General features: G+C 38.6%; 1 protein-coding gene across 3 annotated transcripts in view; it reads right to left on the bottom strand.

Moving 5' to 3' along the window:
• Window positions 1-3078: 3078 nt before the first annotated feature.
• LOC143858601 (uncharacterized) overlaps window positions 3079-22266 on the bottom strand; it is a 49854-nt gene continuing 30666 nt past the window's right edge. For all 3 annotated transcript variants that reach the window (XM_077369288.1, XM_077369289.1, XM_077369290.1), the window contains 3 exons: window positions 14941-15053; window positions 7527-7887; window positions 3079-3542 (listed from right to left, as the gene is read on the bottom strand). In XM_077369288.1, coding sequence (XP_077225403.1) covers window positions 3217-3542; window positions 7527-7887; window positions 14941-15053 — 800 coding nt within the window. In that variant the 3' untranslated portion in view covers window positions 3079-3216. The remainder of the gene's footprint in view (window positions 3543-7526; window positions 7888-14940; window positions 15054-22266) is intronic.

Genomic DNA, 22266 nt, shown 5'->3' on the forward strand with positions numbered 1-22266 from the left:
CATTTTTGAAAATTTGTTAAAGAGGGTTGATAACACCGTTTTGAGAGTTTGATAACCCCCTTTATAGAGACTTGATAACCCCATGTCGTCCCCATGTTCTTATTATGAAAAAGGAGAGTGAATTGTTCACTCTTTTTTTTCCTTAGAAGAAAGCATATGTTGACCCGCACCGCATCAATCCTGACGATTGTTCTATGACTCTCTCCTTTCGGTTGGCAAAGCCAGGAAGCATCACTTATTAATAGGGCGTTTAGGGGCCTCCCATTAGCCCTATTAGTACGTGAACAAGTCAAGCCCCCCTAAACGTTAGGTGGCCCTATTAGCCCTTAACACCCTTTTGAGAGTTTGATAACCCCATTTCATCCTTCTTTAACAGCTTTTCAAAAGTGTGTCCCTCGTTGGCAATTCTCGTATTTTGATGTCCCCGTTTGGCAATTTTTCCTTAAGAAAACTACTTTGCCTCAGGACTCTTTGGTACATGCATAAGAAAGTTGAACGAAACACATTCCTGGATTCCCTACTCATTACTATTAGGTTGCTCCATGCATGCGGGAATCTGAATTTCACTATCCCTCGCTTTTTTTGCATTGTTTCTTTGCGAGTGAATCCCATTCCAGAGAGGAAAACACCAAAGAAGGCCAGTTTATTTTCTGAACTCCCATAGGCGGCGGGTTTTCAACTTTACGCCTTGACACGCTCGAAGTACATGTGTCAAACCAAAATAAGACCATTTTGCCCTTCCTTGTTCTACAAGTGGTACACATCACAATCAACATTTTTCCTACTGATTACGTCTCTTTTTCTACCTACATTAAATATACCTCGAAATCCGCAAAATAGAAATCATTTCATGTGATTTGAAAAAACCTAATTAAAATCAGGAATAATCTTTGCCTTAGAGGCGGAGGTCGACGGCTACAAGGTAAGGTGCGACTGGAATGCAGCTGGGTGCGATCGGAAAATACATGGGTGTGAATGCATTAAAGAAATCCGATTAATATGTTGTGATCTCGAGGCCCACACCTTCAAAGTTGAAAAATGAAAGTTGAGAAATGAACCTTTCGAAACTATATCGAACCACAGTTATTTTGAAAAAAACCCTATCGTTCAACATTGTAGATTAAGCCTTTCTTTTCTCAAGTTGTGGGCCTCGAGATCAAAAAATATTAATGGAATGCACTTGCACCGATATACATTCCGATCGCACCCATCATTATTCCAGACGTACCTTACTTTGTACCCGTTGATTCCTGCCTCAACGGTAAAAATTATTGCTAACTTTACACTTACATTCACAACATCGACGTTATAGTCAACTCTAAGTGTATGTTTTACATGAAATGATTTACATTCTTTGGCAGATGTCGAGGCATGTTTAATGCAAGTAGAAAAAGAGAAGCAATAAACATGAAAAGTTAGATGTGATGTGTGTCACTGAACCTGCAACGAAGGGCAAAATGGTCTATAACGTCTTTTGTCCGTGTCATGCCGTATGGTTGAAAACTCAAAATACACTAGCCTTCTTTGGTGCTTTCAGGCTGTACATGATTGATTAGAAGTTGAAGTTCAGTCCTGTAAATACCTATCTGCACAAAAAAGACCCCAGTAGGCAGTAGGGGCATTAAATACACATGCTTTATTCCTAGCTTAATGGGATAACGAATCGCTTGACGGGATAATGAATCAGGGTTAGTGTTTTTATTTTTCTCTTTTGGGAAATAATATTTGCACTCCCTTGACCTGAAAAGGTACTCCTCCGTTTGAATTCACTTTTTTAATTTGCTGTTACAGTTTGTTAAACTTTCATTAAAGCTAGGATTTGCTAGCGTCCATTGCAGAAGGCATTTTGCAGATGGTCTGTTGCATGTGAGAGCAGCCACATAGGCTCAATTTTTAAGAAATTTTGTCTTCATTCATGAGGTGGATACTTTTACAGTCCTGAATGGGGCCCGCCTAGGTATGGGACTGGGTGGGACCCAACTTGGTATGGGACAGGTTTAAAGGGCCTTGCCTAACGCGTTCCATCAGCTCTGGAGCTTTTAACACATCGGTAAGGTACTAAGGTACCTAACAAAACTACACTCACATGCAACAGACCATCCCTGAAATGCCTTCTGCGATGGACGCTAGCAATTCCCTTAAAGCTATTAACATCCAATAAAAAGAGTGTAGTGTAGATAAGGAGTGCTACTGTCAAACAAGGGAGTGTTGATATCATTTCCATTCGCTTTTCAAGTGACGTAAGCGATGAGCTTCACCCACAAACAACTAATAATTTGGTACCCATCTTCGGAATCCATGCAGGAAAAAGCAAGAAATGAATACCGACTCACTCAAGTCGTGAGCCCTGAGGCCATGTTTGGCAGCCATGAATGTTTTTTCCATGTAATATTAGTTTATCAAGTGGTGGGAGAGGGGCTGGGAGTGTAGGAGAGTAAGAGAATTGAGGGTGCATGAGTGAAGACAGGGTGAGAAGTGGCTGAAAAACATGAAAAAACTATACTAAAAATAGAGTTTTATTTTTCCCATCTTTCAGCCACTTAGCATCATCTCCCCACTCCTTCGCATTTCCAATACACTTCCCCTCTCCCATTCTTTCTACCCTCTCACACCACTTGGAAAACTAACATTCCCATAAAACAAAAAATCAGCAAAACATGGCCTAAATCTTGGCCAAAATCAATTGAAAATGGAACTATGTCTTCCACCCAGCCATGATACATGATGGGCCAAGCAAAGCAGATTACTTCATTGAGTCGTGAAAACAAAAACAGAACAGGATTCAAGGGTTTATTTTGTTCAAATCAAGAGAGATCCTATAACATGCTAGGCCCCGAAAAATGGTCAGCATCCATACAGGTAGGGTCCACTGCTGGGTATCAAAGGTTTACTGTTATTTAAACAATGGTTCATAATACTCTATGTTCCCACACCAGCGAGGGAGAGATTGTCCGCCCTGCAGAGATGGGCAAATGACAGAAGGTATCCTTTGCTTGAAGTACAAAAGCATTACTCTATATAGCAAATATTTGTACTAACAAACACTTAATCCACAGTGCACACCATATTACCAAGACATGTATGCAAATTGATCTATGCTTTTATTACATAAAAAACAACCAATTGTGGCTGGTAACTGTTACAGAAAGGCTTCCTCCTCAACATGGAAGCCATACATAGCAAACAACAGAGATCTAAAATAGCTCTTTTCTAGTTCTAGAAATCAACAGGCAGACTACTTAAGAAAGCTAGTGTATAGGGAGAAGTAGATTTACCAAAAAGAGAACACCAAGGAGGGAGCTTTTCAAGAACTCTTGCAGTTTTTGGTGTGACTCTGTTCACATCTGTTCTTAATTTTAAGAGCAGATGAGAGTCCCCCTTCGTCTGTTCATCTGCCTTATGAGACGTCTGGGTAGAATTTTTCAACCAGAAGAGGGTCAATTCAAACCTCGTCGGTGCGTTCTTGCCACCCGAAAACTGAATAATATGCCATCCATCAACATTACTCTTGTTGCCCCTTGGTACCAATTCTTCAGAACCCTCTGTAATGCAATAACACAGATAAAATAAAATAAAATAAACATAAGAAAATTGAGGAGTTCGAAAATGAGGAGTGCCCTTGCAAAAAAGAGATGAAAAGGCGCCCCCATTGGTTGTAAATCACCAAAATGAATTTAATGTTCTTTGACTTTTCATCCCATTTAATGCACTTTGGTTATTTGCAACCAATGGGGGCGCCCTTTCATCCCTTTTTTGCAAGGGTGCCCTTCATTTTAGAACTACTCAAGAAAAATATATGGTTCACTGCATTTCTGAAGTTTCTAAAATATTCACCACTTTTAAAAGCTTGAACATTCACAGAAAAATATTCAATCCAAGATTAACAAATGAATGGTGGAGGTCCATTTTATGGACATGTCTATTGACTAGGCATGCGGGATACACATCAATACAACAATCAGAAAAGACAGAAACCTAAATTCATCTTTGTTCCTTTTTTCAGCACTGCATATAGACAATTGAAACAGTAATGATGTTTTCCTAGCTAGAGGCTAGGACTATAATGCACCAAGGAATGGCCTTATCCATGGCGGGACATCATAATAGAAAGTATGCTTCCTTTGTCTCCAAATGGGGAGCTTTTTGGGACATGGCTCATCCATTGGGACCCATCAGATGAAACAGTTTGCAGTACTGAACAGGTTTTAGAAAAACCTAGACATAAAACCCACTTCTCTTCAACTAGAAAAGGTGGCGTCCAGAGAGAGAGAGAGAGAGAGAGAGAGAGAGAGAGAGAGAGAGAGAGGATATTCTTCCAGAGATTTCTCTTGGGTTTTCTCTTGGGTTGCTCGACGGTACTATCTTGGTTGAGAGGGCAAGGAAAGAGTTGCGGGTTTGTAGGTTTGCGTTAATCCAGTGTAATCCTTGTATATTGTTTTTTCTCACTGTGGAAGATTGTGTTCTCACCCGGGGACATAGGCATCTTGGCCGAACCACGTTAATCTCAAGTGTTCAACTTTTGGTTTTTTTTATTTACTCTTTCGTTAATTTGTGCACGATTGGATCGGATTTGCCCAATGGATTTTCTCAACAAGTATTTTCTCAACAAGTGGTATCATTGTCGAGGTTGGAGCAATCATTAATGCCGATCTTAGGTGTTGTGGTTGGATCATGGCTAGAGCGATATTTGAGAGTACAAACATTTTTTTAATGGTTTTGAGGGTACAAAGATTATCTGAGGGATTCTTGTTCAATGTGGAGCCCTACAACGAGAAGTGCATAGTGTCTGAAATGAAGGTAAAATCGAGTTTTGCCCAATTCAACGTTAACAGATTTGATGGAAAAGGCAGTTTCACCCGATGGCAAATGAGGGCGAATGACATTATTGTTCAACAAGGCCTCACTAAGGCGTTGAAGGGAGAGGATGTGAAGATGGAGAAGACGGCGGGAGACGAGTGAAAAGACTTTGAGTCGAAGGCGGTCAACACAATTTGACTATGTCAGGCAGATAACATTATGGAAAAAGAATCTGCGCAAGTTATGGGAGAAGTTGGAAAAGCTCTACATGTCAAAAAGCCTGGCCAACTGATTGTACCGAACTTGCAATTGTACGGGCTGAAGATGCAAGAAGGCGGAAATCTTCTGGAGCACATTACTATGCAAGAAGGTCAAAAGTTGAAGGAAGAAGACAAGGCCCTTTTGCTTATTACTTCACTTCCTAATTCATATGACAACCTGATGACGGGTTTATTGTATGGAAAGGATACGGTGAAGTTAAAGGAAGTCACAACGTCGCTCTTATCAGGGGCGAACTAATTTATACTTTGGCTGCATTGGTCATTGGGGGGCCTGCTTACTAACTTTCTACATTGGTCAAAGGGTGTGCACCGTTATTGTTGCAAGGCATACAGCCACATCAAACGGGATTGTCCAAATCGAGCTGACCAGTCGGACAATGGTGCTATGAATATGGTGGAGGCCGTAACAAATGAGCATGGCAAAGAGGTTGGAGACGTTCTCATAGTCTCCACAGGTAATCACACTTCAAATGAGGAGTGTATTTTAGATTCAGGGTGCTCTGTTCATGCATGCTGCAAGAGGAAATATTTGATACGTTCCAAGAGACAAGGGTAGGTGTAGTGTCCTTGGTGACGGGTCTACAGAGAATTGGAACGGTGAAATCAAGGTGTTCAATGTAGTGATTCGTACTTTGGGTGGTGCGGTGCGTCCCAAAGATATGAAAGAATCTAGTATCACTTGGCTGGTTGGACAACAAGGGTTGCAGGTATTCAGTTGTAGGTGGAGCCATGGAAATCACATTGTATGGTTCTATTGAAAGGAGAGAAGAATGGCGGATTATATCATCTGTTCGGGGACACGATGACTATTGTTCCTAAGATCTTGATGGCTAGTTGGAAACGGATTGGTAGTGCGTGCATGTGTAAGGTCTCTTTCGCAGTTAGTGCAAAGATGGGTTTCCAGGTTGCAGATGATGGTGCGAGGGTGATACTGGTACTTGCATTTGGGATGGTGGATCGAGATTCCTCTCCAGAATTGACAGGGTGAGTCAATGGGTTGGCAGCTACACATGTGCACTAGTCGGGTTGATCGAATCAAGAGGAGTCAGAACTAGGGTGATTCGATGGTGTGTAGCTGGTACTTCAAAAGGCCAATGGAGATTTGCGGCGACAGCGAACCGATGGCAATATCAACAGAAAATATTCAGGTGGCGGGAAAACAAGCCAAGGTGAAGATTGTTGGAAAAGCTCCCTATTTTCCCACGGCTTAGTGAGAGGCAAAAATAGCAACTCTTTTAGGTTTTAGAAAAACCTAGACATGAAACCCACTTCTCTTCAAAGAGAGAAGGTGGGGGCTAGAGAAAGTCAGAGAGATAGAGAGAAGGAAAGAGAAAGAGAGGATGAGAGAGAAGGAGAAACCGTGAAAGGGGTTTTCTTCTAGGAATTTCTCTTGGGTTTTCTCTCCGTTGACTCTCGGATACGGTCTTGGTTGAGAGGGAATGGAAAAGGTTGGGAGTTAGTGGGTTTGGGTTAATCCAGTGTAAACCCTGTATATTAATTTTTTCTCATAGTGGAAGATTGTGTTCTCGCCCATGGACATAGGCATCTTGGCCGAACCACGTAAATCTCAATGTCCATCTTGTGGTTTGTGTTTATTTTACTTTTCCATTAATTTGTGCATGATCGGATCAGATTTGTGTGACGGAATTTCTCAACAATCAAGATCAAGAGGAAAGAAAGAGATCGAGATCAAGATCAAGTGAATGAAAACTTGTAGCTTTGAGCAAATGCTGGTGACAACCGTTGAATGATCGGCTCCTGACCCTAATTATATTAAGCTGAATTTCAACAGAGGCTCTCATGGTAATCTGATCCGACAGGACTTTCAGTACGGTTAAGAATGCAGAGAGATAATCAAAGCTTCTTTTGGACCTATTAGGGTGACCGACCCTAGTGAAATGCAAACATTGGTGTTACTTGCCAGTCTTGAAATCTATAAGGAGCACTAACAGATCTGTTATAACTTCTAAGTTGAGGGAGACTTGGCTGACGTGATCGCCTGGGCATCCAAATCCTGATTGGGTCAGGAGCATCATGTGAGCACTCTCACATATCATTGGCATTTGCAAGGTCCTGACACCTGTCCTCAAGCATATTCATATAGTGGCAACAAAGTGGTGGACTTGCTTTCTCGTGGAGTTGTCGAGAGAATTGAGATAGTGGTGGGCTGTGGGGCAAGAATCGCCACTTTTGTGCCACTATCTATTATACTTTGGCTTTATTTATTTGTTTATTTATTTATTTTTTGTACTGTTTCTCTGTTGATTTTAGCGCCATCTAATCCGCACTCATTGCATTTCTTCACTTTTAAAGACTTTATGTTATCGTTGAGAAAATTTTTTTAAAGCACTGCAAATATCTAGAACAATAAATGTTATTAAGAAGTTGTGCAGTCAAATATGGATAAACCTGAACCCTACAAAGCTGCGCCATGGGAATGTTTTTCACCTTCAAATTCGAAGTCTTCAATTTCTTCAGTATTGATTGCAAGTGACCACCGAGTTGAAACTTTAGTATCAATAGAAACCCGTGTTGTCCTTATACCCATCTTCGAATCGCTTTTGACATGGAGTGTAGGAATATCTGATTCACTCCACCCATCTCCACTATTATCAGAACTCAGGCAACTGTAGTTGACAGTAAACGTAACCAGATCAAGTATTTTCCTTCTTCCGCAAACAAACCCTTCATCTATTAAACTTTCTATTTCCTTCGTCAACTTTCCGGGAGTTGCAGAAAATAAAGAAACATATGACACTGGATTTTGTTTTTCACCAGGCCTTCCCGCTGTCTCCACAACATGCACAACCTAAAGAAACATTAGATGGCATTTAATCAGTTATATAAAAGGTTAAACTGGGACAAATTTGATTTTAAATAATTCCATGTCAGAACAAAAAACCTACTTAATATAAAACATGTCAATAAAATAAGCCAACTGGAAATAAACACATTTCTAGGCAACCGGAGAAAAGGAAATTTCTAATTTAATATAGGGAGCTACTATTGCCACCCAAATATTACACATGTCTGCTCAAGTCAGTTTGGCCTGTGTCATATGCTTTAACTTTTCTCTGTATTGGACAAAATCATGTGGAGGCAAAGAGATGCAACCCCTATTGGGAAAGGAAATTACCAGCAAAAATTTAGTGCAGAAAATTGGAAATAAATTAACTAGAAAAGCATGACATAAAAGTGAAATACGTTGTCAAATCTCCCATAAAATTCATCCGCAGGCGCGCGCACACACACATATATGGGAAGACATCCGAACTCGATGTGGTTCTAATTTTAAATGGCTAATTCTAACAATCTGATCTACAGAAATTGTTGCGGAAATCCATCTAAAATTAGAAGTCCTAAAATCTGGAAATAAACTAACAAAAATAATCTCCTATTAGAAATCCATTTAATTTCTTCCTACGATAGAATAAAACAATGTAAATTCCCCATAAATCAGAATGGATCCCTCCACTGATGCCAGCATGGCATCATGCAGAAATCACAAGCACGGCATCTTTTTAAGCTCAATTATTCTTTCTTTTCTCTAAATGTGTCAATGGACTCGAGAGTTCTGTAGAGAAGCTGGTGGGGCCTCTGGGCCCACTGACACGAGTTTCTATATGATGGATGCACATATTTTTCCAAGGAAAAATATGAGAGGGCAAGTGGGGCCCATTGGACAATTCTAACCCTCCAATCTGGGGACGTTAAATGGACATGATGAATGGCCCATCCATAGCATTGCCTAACATATACTTGATTTGGATCATTGAACAAGTGGGCATCACTTGTGAAAAATATGTGCATCCACTGTGTAAGAACCCCACTTAAATTGCATCATAATGCCTTATTTTAAGGGTGGCAACAACATCTCCTTTACATTTAACCTTTAAACTGTGAAGATAAATTAGACAAATTCCTATGAGGAATATGCTATCTATCATATCAATGAAATTACAACCTTACTGTACAGGTGACATAGCAAGACATTTTATCAACAAGTAGCTGTCTAAAAAGGAAATAACAACTGACAGGGAATGCATATGCAACAATAACAGGATCACCATTTTTGAAAAGAAAAACTGTCTTGAGTGTACATGTCAGAGACGGGGTTTTGAGGACAGGCTTAATAATTTCCATAGCTTTTGTGGCAATATATCTTATTTATGTAGTTCTAATTTAATTCATTTGTAAACGGGTATTATACATTAAACGGTTGGCCAAGAAGTTCAAGGACTCCAGACAATGGGGATGCCAACACCGAGCGCGAGGAGCACATAGCTCTCCTTCATTCCCTCTCAATTTCTGTCACCATAACCTAAAATGGTGATTTGTTTATTTAAGAAAAATAGGCATTCAGAGAGGACATAAAAAAGGGGGCAGAAATATCACCCACCCCTATAAGAATAACGAAAGATAATATTTCAGTATGGTGCATACACAAGCATCTTATGGTGTGTCTCTTCATTAATGGTAGTTCATGTAATTTAGATCTTTATATAAAGATGTGATAAGGCCAGTAATTAAGTGAAAACAGAATAGTATTTCCAGCCCAAAGATTTGTGAGGGTTCTCTCCTCTCTTCTCCACTAAAATCCCCCTCTACCACTCTCACTTAAGGTTGCTAGATTTTTTACATGGTATCAAAGCAAAGTGCTCAAGGATTCAAGAAAGATATCTTCCATTCCTAAAGAGCAAGGTGACCAAGGATTCAAGAAAGAGATAAGCTTTGAATCCTTCAAAAACCTAATATTCCTTCTTCCATCTTGCCTTCTCTGCTATTGGAATCGTGCACCAAGGATCTTATCTTCCCCACTATTGGAGTCACTAGACCTTCTACATACCAAAGGATCATAACATCTCCACTATCCGAGTCATTATGACCTTACAAAATTCCACCATTCAAAACCCCAATCCCATCTCCTAAAACATTTGAAACCCTAATCCTTTTCTTTTATCATTCAAAACCAGTCTTTCCACGACTCTTGTCCATTCGAATACCCAAAACCATAATCCCTACCAAACAAAAACCCAAAACCACATTAGAAAACCCCAAACCCTAATAAACACCATTCAAAACCCTTAACTCATTTTCTCACAATTGGAAAACCCCAAACCCAAAACCCTAATTCTCACCATTCAAAAACCTCGATCCCAAATTCCTACCTCTCAAAAACCCAAAACCAAATTTCCAACTATTTAAACATCCAAAACCTTAATTTCTACATGATCCAACTTCCCATAATCAAACACTAATTTTTAACCCTTGTTCATTCAAAGCCATGCTTCGAACTTTTCTTTAATCAAAATCATCACCTATTGCCCATTAGAAAGGCTCGTTCATCGTAAAACGCTAATCTTCACATCTCTTCCAGTCACCCACTTGAAACCCTCATTTTCACCCCCTCTATTCAAAACCCTAATCTATTACAATCTCCAACTCAAAACCTGATTCTCTTCCTCTTTGATACTCTCATTTCCTCACATCTAAACTTTGCAAACCAAACCCCCTTTCATCTATCGTTCAAAACCCTAGTTTCCTTCCAAACGGACGAAATTATATTTCAATATATCCCACATTCTACAAACCATAATTCCACTCCCCTACTCCCCTTTCTTCCTAACTTTGGTATCTGTCCAAAAGAAGAAAAAAAACCATTTCCATATATCCCACATTCTAGAAACCATAATTCTTCCCTATCCCACAGTCCCACTCTCCTTTTTTTCCTAACCCTAATCCTCCAAAATAAAAGAAAGAAAATTTGGTAGTGTTGGGGGTAGAGAAACCCTCATTTTCACCCCCTCTATTCAAAACCCTAATCTATTACAATCTCCAACTCAAAACCTGATTCTCTTCCTCTTTGATACTCTCATTTCCTCACATCTAAACTCTGCAAGACCAAACCCCCTTTCACCTATCTTTCAAGACCCTAACTTCCTTCCAAATGGAAGAAATTGTATTCCAATATATCCCACATTCTACAAACCATAATTCCTCTCTCCTAGTCCCCTTTCTTCCTAACTTTAGTATCCATCCAAAAGAGGAAAAAAGCCCATTTCCAATATATCCTACATTCTAGAAACCATAATTCCTCCCTATCCCACTCTCCTTTTTTCCTAATCCTAATTCTCCAAAATAAAAGAAAGAAAATTTGCGAGGGTCGGGGGTAGAGAAACCACACTCCATCTCAAAATGGAATTGCGGAGAGAAATCAACACATTACTAAAGTTAGTATATCACCGATGTTTCACTCTGGTGCTCCTAAGCATCTTTGGGCAAAAGCCTTCCACATTGCTGCTCATGTCATTAATATGTCGCCCTCACCAAGGTTTTGAATTTCGACTGAAATCTGAAATTTCGGTCTGAAATTTTGGGTTTCGGTGGAGACCAAAACCGAAATCGGCAATACCTGAAACGTTCGTTTATGTCAGCCGAAATTTGAAAATTTCAGTCGAAATTTCGTTTGTCCCGAAATTTCCTCCTAAATTTAAGGGATTTAACCCAAAAATCTTGTTTCAGCCGGTAATTTCGGTCGAAATTCTATAGGAGAAAAAACAGCTGTTAAATTGATTTCGTCGGATTTTGACCGAAATCTCGAAATTTCGGTTTCAGTGAGGACCGAAACGCATTCTGAAACCGAAATTTGAAACCATGGCCCTCACAGATGTCACCATTTCAGAAGATGACAAGAAAAATCCAAGACTATTTGTCCCTTCTCATGTGGTTGTTTATGCTATGTAAATGTTTCCAACACGAGCTGTAAGAAGCCCTCTTCAAAAGACTTCATGTGTGTCTTTGTTGACTATAGTTATGAACACAAGGGTTATCGATTTTACTTATTTTCTTCTTGCGAGTTTCTAATCTCATGCCATGTCACTTTTGATGCGCTTCATTTTTATGATCCTCCAACCATTGGACATGAGATTAAGGTAGAGTCAAATGCCATCATTCCTATGCCTCCTTCCATGTCACTTACAATGTCTACTAATATATAGGCCTAATGTAAGCTTATGAGAAGCACTATACTCGTCAGCATAAACACAAGCAATCTATTACCATGAACGTGCTAGCTAACACCATGGTTTTAAATTTCGGCTGAAATACCGAAATTTCAGATTTCGGTTGAGACCGAAACCAAAACCACCAAAATCCGAAATTTTGGCCAGAGTCCCAATTTCGGGAAAAAGTGATTTTTAAGTTTTTTTTTTTTTTTTTTTTTCCAAAATTTCAGTATTTCGGTTTCGGCTATGTCGACTGAACATTCGTCACCAACTGAACATTTGTCATCAGCAGCAGTTGTGAATCATAAAAATAGGTCAATACTATGCAAGAAGTAACTGCTCTACATATAAATGCTAATAGGGAAGTGGTGGCCCAACCCAAAGATAAGAATGTTGCAGGATGCAAATGGGTGTATAAGATAAAATAGAAGTCTGATGGAACAGTAGAAAGATACAAAGATTGACTTGTTCCTAACCAACAACTCGTCCTATGATTATGAGAAAAGGTTCAGTCCTGTAGTCAAAGCCACCTCTATCAATTTTGAACTTAGTTAATATGTTTGGGTGGAAATTCAATCAAATGAATGCGAAAAATGCATTCAAACATGGACATCTCAAGGATGAATTCTACATGGAGCAACTATAAAGACTTAAGGAAGCAGAAAACAACATGTGTGAAAAACTGAAAACTTAAGAAGCTATTTATGGGCTAAAGCAAGCTCCTAGAGCTTGGTTTGGAAGCTTAAATCAAGATCTTCAGCTCATAAGATACAACAGAAGGGTATGTGACAATTCATTGGTTTATAAACACACGAGTTCAGAAACAATTCTCATACTAGTTATGTTGATGATATCATGATCATTGGAGGATATAATGCAAAATTTGATAAGCTAAATGGCAGGACTTAAGGAAATTTTCCCACTTTCTTTGTTTTAAAGTGGAAAGAACAAAGAAAGGGATGACTTTAACTTAGAAAAAAATACTATGGATCTATTTAGTAGGTTTTATATGTTGAACTACAAGCTTATTGCAACATTCGCAGCCTATAATAACAAGGCTAACAAACAAGATAGGGTAGAAGTGGAAGATCCCAAGATGTAAAATGATGGTCGGTGCACTTCAATATTTGACTATTACACAACCTGCATCACGTATGTAGTGAATCGGGTGTGAAAATCTATGCGTGATCCGAGACAAGAACACTTACAAGCTGCTAAGAGAATCATAAGGTATCTTAAAGGAACCTTGACACATGGCGTTTTACAAGGACTAGGTAAACAGAAAGAAGTATAGTTGGCCAAATTTTCATATGGTGATTGGGCAAGAGAACCTGATACGAAGAGATTAGTTAAAAGCTACTGTGTGGAATTGAATGACGGTCCAGTTTCATGGAGAAGTAAGAATGATGGCCTAGTTTCAGGGAGAAGTAAGAAACAACCATGGTTGCAAGATCTAATGCAGGAGGAGTTTATAGAGTCATGACTTCTACTACTGCAAAGATGATTAGGTTAAGATTACTACTTCATGAGATACATATGTTTAGAACAAGGTTTTAAATTTCGGTTTCGGTTTCGGCCACTGAAATTCGGGAAAAAAATGAATTACATTTTTAATTCGAAATTTCGGGTTTTGCGGATTTCAGTTTTGGTCCGAAATTTCGGTATTTGGTCTGAAATTTAAAACCTTGGTTTAGAAGATGACACGTAAAGTTGTACTGGTACAACCAAAGTGCGAGAGTTATCACAAAATCCAATGTTTTACACCAAAACGAAACAAAGAAATTGATTTTCACTTTGTCCGAGAAAGAGTAGAAAGTAGTGAGATGGTTCCACTCTTTATTCCAAGTAAAAGCAAGGTAGCTAACAACTTCACTAATGGTCTACAAGCTGACCATGTTCAAAGGCACAATACAGCTTGAGGGAGAGTGTTAGAAATAACACAAGTAAATTTTGTAGTATGGTGCATACACAAGCATCTTAGAGTGTGCCGCTTCATTAATAGAAGTCTTGTAACTATATAACTTAGAACTTTATATAAGGATGTGATGTGGTTGTACAGTTATGAAAACACAATACAATTGCCAGCCACACAAATTGTTAGGGTTCTCTCCTCTCTTTTCCACAAAAATCGTTCCTTCATTCTCACAGTCTTGCAAGATTTTTTAACACTCCCTCCCTCGCAACACACACATATATTATAGAAGAATATAAGAATTGACGGGTTTTATGGGATGGGGCCCTATGGCCCACATCTTTGTAATGTCATGTGTGAGAGAGTGAGTGTGCTTTATTCTTTTCTATCTAAAAGGCAAATTTGTCATTTTGTTTTCAACTTGGACATCTCATGAAAGTAATAAAATAAGATTCATGGGTTGGGTTTCTCCCAACCACACCATCTAATCTTCTTTTCTCTTTTTCTAACCATGGGTTCTCTTACTTTGACTACTTAAGCTTGATTTTATTATTATTATTATTATGTGTGTGTGTGAGCAGGCATTCCTCAAGCAAAGTATGTAAATAAAAAAAATCACAACTTCTGCAGGAGGGATAGATTCATTAGGACAACACATACTCAAGGAGCCATTGTTTGACAAATTATATGAAGAATTGTTTGATGTTTTCTTGAACTCAACATTCATTTTCACAGTAACAAGAAATCGATACATATTTTATGTTTCTACTTGTCTTTCTCTTAACAGTGCTGATGTTGCTTCACCTTGGCATTAACACTAGTAGATGACTAAAGATCAGAAGCAGGCATTGTCACTACTTCGGTTTTGCAGGATGAAAATAGATAATCTTATTATTAGAAACAAATAAAAAAGGGGAAAATATAGATACGAAGAGAAATAACTTACATTTACAGCTCGAGCAACATCTTCTGAAAATGGAGGAAATATGCCAGTCAATACTGCAGCCAGTGTGAGACCAAACACAACACACGTTGCAAGGATAATTGGTCTTTTTGAACCTATGCACAGATTGAATAAAATTATAACTCCAGTTGATCATTAAGGCCAATCTGTTTTATAATATAATCTGTGTAACAAGGACACTCCAGTTTTCAAAAAATTGCAATGCTGGAGGCCCAGACATTTATGTTGGTTACTTAAAGAGTCAACTATTAGGACAAAACATTAATGTCCATTAGTTTTTGGCAATAACTATACAATAACTATAGAGTTCTAACGAATTGCTGCTTATCAGGGGGTGTTTTATATTTTATTTTTGAGTGAAACTTACTTAGATCTAATAATTATTTAATAACATCTTCCAATATTATCATGTAATTGTGACAAGGACACGTGTATCTGTGTCTAAAGTTGTGCAATGAACACAATTTGAGAAGCGGAGAAGAGGCTCTGGTCATTCAAGCATGAGAAAAGAATATATTGTTATACAAATATAGTTGGGGCTCTAATAATTAACGGTCCATAATTTTATAATCTCTTATAACTTATTGCTCAAACTAGGAACCAACACTGTTCCTCTGCTGATAATTTATACTCTTATTTCTAATGCTTAAACAAAAAATCCAGTGATATACGATATAAGAGAATACATTCTGAGAAAATTTGTTCAAATTACACACGTTAACATTAATATTGTCCAAACTATATGCTGTATGGAAATACATAGAGTTGTGCTAGGGAAACCGGTTTTATGACTGAACGTAGAACCGAGCAAATCATAGCTCGTCACATTAATAGAAACCGATTGAGCTGGGTAATTTGGTAAATTACAAGGGGTAATGGAGAATGGAAGGAAAAAACAAAAGGAGAATGGAAGAAAGGGTATCTAGTTCCATTCCAAATCACGTGGAGAAAAGTGATTGTTGGGATTACATTCGGTTCCCTTCTCCGTTCCTATATCATTTTCTCTCACTTCCTATATCATTTTCCAAATACATATCATATGTAGGTACATAGGAAACACTTTTCAATCTTTTCAGTGGATTGTAGCAGTCATGGAATCTGACGTACCAGTGGCAACGACACCAAAAGCAGATGCTGGCAGGGAGATGCCAGCCTAGCAGTGGCAGTAGGAGGTCGCCGGTTTTTTTACTTGCAAGACATACATGAATGAAACCTAGTGTGCTAGAAATGTGGGCATGATAAGGACAAAGAGTTGGGTGAAAGAAGTGTCACGTGGCTAGGTGTAAGGGGTGGGATAAAGGACAACACCTATCTGAATATTAAGAGTCTCTAATGTAAGTGTGTGTGTGTGTGTGTGTGTGTGTGTGTGTGTGTGTGTGTATATATATATATATGAGGAAAGTGTTGGTGAGCTTAAGCGCCCAATCACATTGGGGCCTACTTTGTTAGGATGATCCAAAGCATTCATTTGAAAGGCCCTATCATAGATGGGGTGTGTACCAAAAATCAGCTCCATAGGATCATCCTAACCCATCCATTTGTGGAGGTCAAAATGGACAGACATTATTTGTCCACAAATCTGCCCATTTTTGTCCTCCACAAATGGAGGGGTTAGGATGATCCTATGGAGCTGATTTTTGGTACACACCCTATCTATGATAGGGCCTTGCAAATGAATGGTTTGGATCACCACAGAAAATGTGGGACCCATGTGATTGGGGCGCTTAAGCTCACCATAAGTTTGGTGAGCTTAAGCTCATCAACACTTTCCTCTATATATATATATATTTCCATCAGATTTGTATACACTAACGGTTAAGAGTGATTTTTGTATAAACATGTTGATCTCAACAGTACTATATAACCCTATGTGTCAAATGAAATTTTGATATATCCAAATAGTGATTTCCAACAGTAACCCATATTCTTAAGTATTAGATGAAATTTTGATATGCCAATTTAGCAAATTCGACAGTACTATATCCCTAAGTGTCAATGACATTTTGATATGAGTATTTAATAATTTCAACAGTTTTATTCACCCAAATTATCAACTAAGTTTGATAGACTTGGTTAATGATTCCGTCTGTCCTATGTATCAAGTAAATATGGATAATTACTTATTAGGGATGTCGTCAGTTCTAGGGTTATACTAAAAAGATAAAATGATTTTATCATATGTAGGTTGAAGGTCATCAGTTCCATGGGCAAATTAAGTGAAATGGTTCTGTTTATTTCATGTATAGTTACTTGGTTTTTTTTCATCAGCCCATGAACTATATAAGATTCACATAAGTACATTAATTAATTTTTGTACGCGTTTTCTCATCTTGTCAGTTCTAAGCAATTTTAGAAATCTTCTACTATGTATGTGATGTGCAAATAGACCTCATAGCATGGCTTTTATTTCGTGTGAGTTTAACCCCAAAATCTGAACAGCACTTTGGGTGTTTGCAACTTGTATTTTTGGCACAAAATCTGGACATCAGATAGGTGTGCAGAGTGTTGTTCTTGCTGCCCACAAAACAGGGCAGCAAAAGTAATTTGTGTGTGAGTGTGTTTTATGCCCCAAATCAGGGCAGCAAATGTAATGTTTTGAGTGTATTTTATGCCCCAAATCAGGGCAGCAGATATACTGTTTTAGTGTGGCTTTTCTGCCCTCTAGCAGGGCAGCAAAGATATTATTTTGTGTGTGGTCTTCAACTCTTCATGCCCCAAATCTGGGCAGAAATGGTACCATGTTGTATGGGGGGTTTGAACCCCAAAGCGAGGCAAATATGAACCTTGTGTGTGTGTTCTTTTATGACCCTTTTTCATAAACAAAAGAATTGACAAGTTAAACTCTATTCCTTTACTTCAGGATCCTTACACCTTTCTTCTTAGTGGAAACAAATTCTATCTTTCACACTCGCACGGTAAAAGGCAAGTGACAGCTTGACTCGCATACGTAATGCTTACAGTAATATTCTTGGTATTTACAGTACCTCGTGTTATAGTTACTAGTTTAATTCTCTCTCGTATACAATTGTTGATCGAATGATAGTCTTTTATTTAGTTATCAATTGCTTACAATCTCAAGTTTCTCTTCTTGATTAACTGTAAAGAATAAGTTGAGAAATGTAGTAATGAGTAAATATAATGATTCAAGTAACGTTCTTACAACACTAGTAAGGTGATTTGTGGAGAATCATAAACACATAATCATGCATGGGCACCTAGGAAAAAGGGGGAACTAGGGAGGTCGTTGACACCTACCTGGGACTTTAAGTCCAAAGCCAACCTGAGCAGTGTGTACAACCTTTTGTTGGCAATGCATCTGAAGGGATCCATCCCTGAAGCAGTTCGACAATTTAATTGCATCCCCTAATCTAAAACCAAAAACGTCCCTACCTAAAGACGGGTGGTAGGGGATTAGTCGTGCGGTCAAGGCCACGGGTAGGAAAGGAAAGGAAAGGAAAGAATTAGGGGAAAAAGCCCAACGGCCTTGGGGTTAGCCGTCTCATAATATTCATTGCATGCATACATCATTCACGATAACTTGCTTCCTTTTAGTAGTACATGTTAATTATTCCTCACCTATTCTTTAGATATATTTGTTGATATGTTAACTGTTTTAAGTTGTAAATTATTCAGATTACTCCACTTTATTGAAATCCATGAGTAGGATGTTAGTTCTATTGTTGAATGCCTAGAGTACTGAATGGTAAATACTCAATTGTATTATTGTTTTCTTTACTGTGCTGAAGCCGCTGTATAAACTTTGCTCTAACGTTGTTACATCTCAGGTTTTGTAGGTGGAGATGAAGGAGTCTTTGTTAATGGGGAGGCCTAGACTATGGGGAGTGCACGGCGGAGAGTTCGTGAATGATGGACTACATCATTCCTTAGAATAAGAAAGTTTTATTTTATTGTTTTAATAATTAGAGTGACAGTTTGAAACTGTATGTAACTCTTTAATGGTTTTGTGGTTTTGTTTTCTGTATGAACTTGAAAGTTAATTTGGCATAAGATGTTATGCATGAACTACTGTAGTTAATTTAAATTCTCTTTATGTTTAAAAAAAAAATTCCTTGTGTTTTTAGTTGTCTTCTTTGCTCGTAGCGACTCAACGGTATCGGATTGTTACAAATCTAAACAAAACTACAAGAGGGAAGATGATAGATGTGTTAGCATCAACCAGTCCATGACATCACACCAAAGGGGATCAAGGACTCGCACCCTGAGAGAAGATAAATATGCTAGTGTCACAATAGTCATACCAAAGGGAATCAATGCACAACAACTAAAGAGGATAGTTCTTGGAGACTGGGAGTAACACCAGCAAGACCAAAGGCATCACACCAATGGTTTCCCTAGGGCATCACATTGATGTGTGATCAAGGCATCACACCAAGATTTGTAGACACATCCACAATTTGCAAGGTTGCAAGAGAAATTCAGTGTTCATTTAACTCGTGCGTAACATTGTAAATACTTGACTACTTCATTCACTAATAGTTTTGAATTATTGATGGCATTTCAAGTCGTGGTGGTTGTTGATTATGCTTATATAATTTATTAGATGTGATTCTTGAGATTTGGGACATTTATAACATGCTTTATGCGACTCTTGGCAAACTCTAAGTAATGAATTAATGATTTATAATAGCTTAGCTTTAATTTTGGACTGCTCCGCATTCAAGTGATACTATGCTTGTTTTTCTTAATTGAACTAGTTGTTTAGGACAACTTTTAGCTTTTAAGAGAATACTTTTTAGGAATAAGTTTGAAAACTCGGACCCAAACCACACTGAGCCTGACTCCGGTTTGAAACTGTGAACCTTGCCCCTGATATATTTCCGCGAATGTAAATGTGTGGGAGATGAGAATTTTCATGGTGTCGGTGAAGTGTAAACCTTCACATCTGTTTAAGCATACAGGTGCAATTAGAAGCCTTTCTATAAAGTATAAACTAGGGTTGCAACTTGGGCCGGGTTTTACCCGGCCCGCATCAACCCGACCCGGAAAAGCGCAGGGCCGGGTTTATAGATCTCGGGTAAAGGGTAGGCCGGGTTTCACATTCCAAAACCCGGTTGATTCTCGGGTCGGGCCGGTTTTAAATGTGAAAAGCCCGACCCGAATTCTTACCCGAAGTGCATATACTTAAATTCTGCGTTTAAATTAAGGGTATTTTAGTCTTTTACAATGGGGGGCGTGGGGGCGTCTGTTAAGGGATGTTATGCAGTTACATCCCGTGCTAATGTAACTAAGTGGAGTAGTGAAAATATCTTCCCTTCTTACGAAGAAACCGCTAACTTTATGATACCACGCGACACGTGGAGTAAAATCTTCTGTACACATGTAAGTATCTTAATGAGAGCTATTAGGAAAACGGACATCCGTTTTCCTTAAAAAATGATGATTGGTGGGACGCGTGGACAAAAAGCCGATAAAGAGGATCAATTCGGCCAAATAGTTTCTTGTTCCACTAAAATTACCAACATATCTCCCTACGAGGACGGCTCAAGTCTCCTGTCATAGGTTTAGCAGCGGTGGTATTAATTTGAAAATTCAACCTTTAAATAGGGGTATTTTTTGTCATCGAAAAAGAGTTCCGTTTACGAAAATAGATTTATGTCCTACAAGGGCATGACCTTTAAATCATTCATTTGTTGGCCCCTGTCCTTTATAGGTCATGCCCTCCAAAACCATCTTTATTATATGACAATTAATCTTAGGCTTTGGTTTGTGGAGGCTTGTAAAAGGGTAAGATTTTTTAATGATGGTCTATATAAGGTGGGCCAGGGCAGCAAATCAATGGTTTAGATCATTCACATAGGTGGGCCGATTCTATTTTGTTGTGCTTAAATACAACACCATGTAGCATGTAAAATCTCTTGGTTTTACTTCCAAATTTATATAGGCTACTGATATTTGCATTGCCATGGGAAAAAAAAGGCAATGGTGGGAAAAAACCGGGCCCGACCCGACCCGAGATAGTTTCTCGGGTAGGGTAGGGTTTTAGAAAACCCGACCCGCCCGACCCGAGTTGCAACCCTAGTATAAACCACGAGAGCAGTTAGGAAGACACACCCGTGTCAGGGAACTTCCTAACAGCCCTCCCTATTATGCCACTTACCCACCAATGGATTAATGACCATTTTCAAATGACAAAAATGCCCTATATCTTTGATAAATGACAAATGTTACGTAGACATGGAAATATTGGGAGAGTTGTTTTTGGGACAATCCTAACCCAAACGTGTCATCGAATCGTTCCCCATGAACCATTATTATGCAATAGCAGAGGGTTTTTTACCAAAAAAACAAAAAAATTAAATCTCACAGTGATGCGCAACTACAGGCAGTCACCATTCTGTTGAATAACATGTGAGGGTAGTTTAGGTATTACTTGTATTTTAGACGGTATTGTAGTCATTGTACATTGGATTCCCTAATTGGGCCTATATATATACATCATTTACATGTGGAGCTCCCTAGTGGAGACTCTTCATCCTCTCCATTCCTTTTCTTCTTCCTCTCTTCTAACCCTAATCTCACTTCTAACATGGTATTAGAGCTTTAGGTTCAAAGATCCAAGGAAGAAGGAAAGAAGAAGAGTTTATCCTCACGTTCTCTCTCTAAGCATCCCTATCAATCGCGCATCCTTTTTTTTCTTTTCTTTTTTTGTTTTGTGCGTTGATGTCTCTCCCTCTTGCAAAATCCCTAAAATCTCTCTTATCAAATTCCTATTTTCTCTCCTCCCCACGCCATTTTTTTCATATTTGTGCGCAACTCATTCTCTCATATTTCTCCCTCGAGCTTTTTCGGCAACCCTATTCCCTGTTTACAGAATCCAAAAAATCTCTCCATTTTGCGATTATTAATCGCACACATCCCAAAAAAAATCTCTCCATCTGCGATTATTCTTAATCGCATGTGGGATTACCTCCTTACGTTGCGATTATAAAATGAAAGTACTACGACTTGCATGCTATTTTCTTCTTGTCTGCTATTACACAACTAGAAAATGCGATTAAAAAACAAAACAAAAATAATAATGCGATTACCATCTCTCTATTGCATTTCCTCTTACTCCTCTATTTTGCCTTTGCCTTTCCCAAAAAAAAAAGAAAAGAAAAGAAAAGAAAATCTCAGATTCTCTTGTTGTCTTCCCTAGATCTACTCCACAAAACCCCAAATCTCTCATTTTTTCTCTTTTGAATTCATTTGGCAAGAAATCTTCTTCCCAAAACCCTTTTGGCTCTCCACTCAAAACTCTGAATCTCAACTCACAATCCCAAATCCCCTTTTGGACCATATTTTCTC

Source organism: Tasmannia lanceolata, unplaced genomic scaffold (genome assembly GCF_043159265.1).
Source record: "Tasmannia lanceolata isolate RefF3 unplaced genomic scaffold, GAP_Taslan_0.1 ptg000026l, whole genome shotgun sequence".
Classification (NCBI taxonomy): domain Eukaryota; kingdom Viridiplantae; phylum Streptophyta; class Magnoliopsida; order Canellales; family Winteraceae; genus Tasmannia; species Tasmannia lanceolata.